This window comes from Bison bison, unplaced genomic scaffold (genome assembly GCF_000754665.1).
Source record: "Bison bison bison isolate TAMUID 2011002044 unplaced genomic scaffold, Bison_UMD1.0 scf7180017864068, whole genome shotgun sequence".
Classification (NCBI taxonomy): Eukaryota; Metazoa; Chordata; class Mammalia; order Artiodactyla; family Bovidae; genus Bison; species Bison bison.
In genome coordinates, this window is record NW_011494640.1 from 4,194,287 (window position 1) to 4,199,352 (window position 5,066).

General features: G+C 55.9%; 1 protein-coding gene across 1 annotated transcript in view; it reads right to left on the reverse strand.

The window, feature by feature from the left end:
• Positions 1–4,049: 4,049 nt before the first annotated feature.
• The window catches only part of LOC104986415 (chromosome unknown open reading frame, human C2orf57), a 1,286-nt gene continuing 269 nt past the window's right edge, over positions 4,050–5,066 (reverse strand). The window contains exon 2 of the mRNA XM_010836962.1: positions 4,050–5,047. Within this exon, the coding sequence (XP_010835264.1) occupies positions 4,135–5,047 (913 nt within the window). The 3' untranslated portion in view covers positions 4,050–4,134. The remainder of the gene's footprint in view (positions 5,048–5,066) is intronic.

Sequence of the window (5,066 nt, forward strand, 5' to 3'; positions counted from 1 at the left end):
ATAATTTGCTTACAAATAATTTTTATAATAATTATTTATTTTGGTTGTGCTGGGTCTTCGTTGCTGCACAGGCTTCTCTCTAGTTGTGGTGAGTGGGTGCCACTCTCCAGCTGCAGTGTGCAGGCCTCTCATGGCAGCGGCTTCTCCTGCTGTGGAGCACAGGCTCTGGGGCTCGCAGGCTTCGGTAGTTGCAGCTCTCAGGCACTAGAGCACGGGCTCAGTAGGTGTGGTGCCCAGGCTTTAATTGTGAGGCATGTGGAATCTTCTTGGACTAGGGACCAAACCCACGTCCCTTGCATCGCAAGTCAGATTCTTATCCACTGTAACCCCAGGGGAGTCTGAAACTCTGCTGGCTTTAACACACAAAATGGTGTTGGTCCAGCAGCCCTTGCTGTGAGGAACCCCCATTTCTGGACTGACCCAGCCCCAGAGGTGGACTTGAGGCCCACTCCAGGCAACGAGCTATTTCATTTCCCGTGGCCTCCGTGATTGGCTCAGCAGAGCATCGGAGCCGTGTCTTCCCCTGGGATTCTCCCGCCAGAGCCAGGGGGAACAAGAGCCTCTCTTTCCAGGAAGGCGTCTGAGCACTGGAGAATGGAGCCAGCACAGGAGGGGCCAAGCCGGAAAGACAGAGCCCTGAGGACACGGCTGAGGCCTGGGTGCAAACACTCCGGCACTTGGCAATTGTGCTAGTCGGCTAATCCTTGCCCCTAACCTGGGTCGAGCTCGGCCTCCATCTCTCGTTCGCCTTTGCAGTCTCAGGATCTGGCAGTGCCTGGCCTAAAGCAGTGCTTTGTTCTTGTTGCTTAGTTGGTAAGTTGGGTCTGACTCTGTGATCCCATGGACTATAGCCTCATGGACAGCCTCCTCTGTCCATGAGATTTCCCAGGGAAGGATACTGGAGTGGGTTGCCACTTCCTTCTCCAGGGCATCTTCCCGACTCAGGGATCGAACCTGAATTTTCTGCATTGGCAGGTGGATTCTTTACCACTGAACCTCCTGGGGAACAGAGTGGCACTTGCGTGCATGCGTGATAAGTCACTTCAGTCGTGTCTGACTCTGTGAGACTTTATGGGCTGCAGCCTGCTAGACTTCTCTGTCCATGGAATTCTCAAGGCAAGAACACTAGAGTGGGTTGCTGTGCCCTCCGCCAGGGAATCTTCCTGACCCAGGGATCAAACTCGCATCTCTTAGGCCTACCTGCATTGGCAGGCAGGTTCTTTACCACTACCACCACCTAGGAAGCCCAATAGTGGCCCTTGCTGCTGCTGCTGCTAAGTCCCTTCAGTCGTGTCCGACTCTGTGTGACACCATAGACAGCAGCCCACCAGGCTCTGCCGTCCCTGGGATTCTCCAGACAAGAACACTGGAGTGGGTTGCCATTTCCTTCTCCAATGCATGAAAGTGAAAAGTGAAAGGGAAGTCCCTCAGTAGTGCCCGACTCTTAGTGACTCCATGGACTGCAGCCTACCAGGCTCCTCTGTCCCTGGGATTTTCCAGGCAAGAGTACTGGAGTGGGGTGCCATTGCCTTCGCTGTTTTAAAAATATTTGTTGAAAGCATTTGGGGTCCACCTGACAGTTCTGTCTCCTCTGCTCTGGACTCTGGGCAGGTCGAGCTGCTGGGCCACCCTCCTCACTGAGCACCCACCATGCCTGCCTCTACTTTTGTCGTCCTTGCCTCTGTTGGGGACACATCCTTCTTCTCTTTAGGCCTGCCTCAGAGGGCCCCTGATCCTGGAATCTGAACTGACAACCCCCCTCCTTTGGATTCCTTGCTTTCACTCCATAGGGGCAGCTCACCTTCAGAAAGTGGTAGCTCCTTGAGGGAAGGGGTAGACACACCTGGTTTTATGCCCTTGGGGCCTGGCATCAGACTTATTCACAGGAAGCATGTGCTGGGGAGGGGTGGTAAGTGCACGCCTCTGGGGGTCAGGCCAGTGACGTCAGTCCTGATGTAAGGCAGGCTGTTCCCTCTAAAGTGGGCAGCTCGGCTGCAGGTTGCCCAGAAGAAAGACGGCCCCTAGGTTTCTCAAGAGAAGCAGAAGTCCATTAATAAGTATTTATTTATTTGGCTGCACCAGGCTTTAGCCATGGCACACAGGATCTTCAATCTTTGGTGCAGTATGCAAACTCTTAGTTGTGGCATGTGGGATCCAGTTCCCTGACTGGGGATCGAACCTGGGCCCCCTACATGGGGGGCGTGGATTCTCAGCCACTGGACCACCAGGGACGTCCTCAGTTTTTATTTAAAATCTCTTGGCTTGGACTTCCCTAGTGGGGCAGTGGATAAGAAATCCACCTGCCAATGCAGGTGGACTCGGATTCGATTCCTGGTCTTGGAAGATTCCGTATGCCTCAGGGCAACTAAGCCCGAGCACCACAATCACTGAGCCAGTGCTCTAGAGCCCTCAAGTCACATCTACTGAATCTGTGCAACACAATTGCTGAAGCCCGGGCACTGGAGAGCTGGTGCTTCACAACAACAGAAGCCACTGCAGTGAGAAACCGTCCCACCACAATGACGAGTAGTCCCCGCTTGCCACAACCAGAGAAAACCCGAGTGAAGGAATGAAGACCAGCGCAGCGGAAAATAAAATAAATTAAAAAGAAAAAAGAACTACTGTGAAGGGCAAACAATCCATCAGTGGGCTGGTTCCCGCCAAGGTTGTCTCCCATTTGGAGACTCTGCTGGGAATGAAGGGTGGGTGAATGAAGGACTCCATGGCCAGGGCTGTAGGGAAGGTGTGTGGGTTGTGACCCATGTAAGGCACCCAGCCAAGGGCGAGAGTCGGGACTGATGTCCAGCCAGATCACTCACCAAGTCACGTGGCCAGGTTGGCACTGTGTCCAGCCAGAGGGTGGTCTGGTGGCCTTCCAAAGTAGGTGGCTCCCTTGTCAAGGTGGACAGAATCACAGACAAGGGTCAAAACCACGTCAAGAGACCTGGGTCTAAGGTGACCAACTTATCCTGGTTTGCCTGGGATTTTCTTGGTTTTAAATCTGAAAGTCTCACATCCCAGGAACCCCAGGCAAAGCAGGGTGGTTGGCCACCCTACCAGGATCCTTCTTCCCACTGTGTCCACCGTCTGCTGGAGGATAATTGTGGCAGCTGACACATGTGAACTCATTAAGTGCCAGACATCATGTGTTAGGACCTGCGTTGTTCTCCTTATGTCTTAGAATATCTTCATGGTATGGGTTTGCTGTTGGTTCTATGGAGGAGAATTGGAGGTTCAGGAGGGTGAACGGATTGGCCCACAGCCAGTAAGGGTGCTGGGATTTGAACCCACATTGGTCTTGCTCTGAGTTCTCAACCCCACTACCAGAGAGCCCGGCAAGCTGGCCTGAGCCTGCTAATCCAGGAAGCCCCAGAGAAGGGCCAGGTCTCGCTTCCTCAGAAATGCACTTACCTGGTTAGAGGTCCAGACCAGATCAATTTTTGCAGTGGTAAAGAATCCGCCTGCCAGTGCAGGAGACCCAGGAGATGCGGGTGCCATCCCTGGGTTGGGAAGATCCCCTGGAGGAGGAAATGGCAACCCACCCCAGTATTGTCGCCTGGAAAATTCCATGGGCAGAGGAGCCTGGCGGGCTACAGTCCATGGGGTCGCAAAGAGTCAGACATGACTGAGCGACAGCGCCCACAGCTCCCCACACCTGGCCTCCCAGGCTTGCCCAGGCCCTTCTCTTTCTCTTTAATTTTAATTTTTAAAATTGTATTGGCAATGCCACGTGGCATGCAGGATCTTAGTTCCCAGGCTGGGGATTGAACCTGTGCCCCCTGCACTGGAAGGCTCAGAGTCTTAGCCACTGGGCCACTCGGGAAGTCCCAAGGCAGGTCTCTTTCTGCACTTTGGCTCCCAGCTCCTGAGTGGGACAAGCTAAGAAGCCCTCAGAAGGGCACTTTTCCATTTCCAGAACACCCTAGCCCCCTCCTGTCCCTCCACCCTGTGCCCACTGCACAGACAAGGGAGGAGGCCGGCGCTTGGAAAATAAACGCTGGCCAGTGATTTATTGCCCAGTGTGGGGAGAGCTGTCCAGAGCAGGGGTGGGCGAGACAGCAGGGCAGGAGTGTCCCTGGGGTCTTGGGAAGCTGCCGAACATGGGGTCCAGTCCCAGTAGGGGCTGGCGTGGGCCTAGTGTGGGGTGAGATGGCTGGTCAGGTAGTACATGGCCGAACGGATGCCCTCGATGGTCCTCTGCTCCACTGATTCCAGCACGTGGGTGACGGAGCGCAGGGCCAATCTGGTCCTCACCACCAGCCTGGAGGACAGGGCAGAGCTGGCTCTCCCCAGGATGCTGGAGACGGAGCGCAGGCTGGGCCCTGGGCTGTGCAACAGGTCTGACACAGAGCCACGGCCGGTGGCCAGGAAGCCTGTGGCCAGGCCCATGGTGGCATCGGACCACACCAGGATATCTGCCAGGGAGCTGATGGACCCCTCGCCCCCGCCCAGCAAGCTGGTCATGGAGCGCATGTAGCTGTTCTCCTCGCCAGCAGTGGAGTCCAGGGGACCCGTCCCTGGGGCCGATGCTCCGGGGCCTGGCGAGGCAGGGGCTGACAGCGAAGCACCCTGGTCAGGGGTCAAGGCTTCGGGACCCTCTGGCTTCTCCTCAACAGCTTCAGGGGTGTCAGCAGTCCCAGGGTCAAGCTGGTCCTTGGGGTCTGCGGTGCTCATGATGGGCTGAGCCTCCACATTTTGGGGGGACTGTGCCTCGGCACTTGGGGTGGCTGTTGCTGGCTCCTGCTCTCTGTCCGGGGTGGCCACTGCTTGTGGCGTTGCTTCCTCAACCAGGGAGTTAACTTGGAAAATCTGAGGATTCTGAGTCCCGCTGGAATCTTGCAGCAGCCCTTTCTGCACTAGGTTCTGGAAGCCCAGGGAATTTTTTAGGGCACCTGGGGCCGGATCAGCAGGCAGGGCTGTGGCCTCCCTGGGCTCCTGGGCCTGCCCCTCGGCAGCTTCATGCTTATCTGCATCCCCGGACTCCGACGTGGTCCCCGAGGTGGCTGGTTCAATGGAGGCCTGATCTACATCCTGCCGTTCGGCTGATGTTACAGCATCAAGAGACA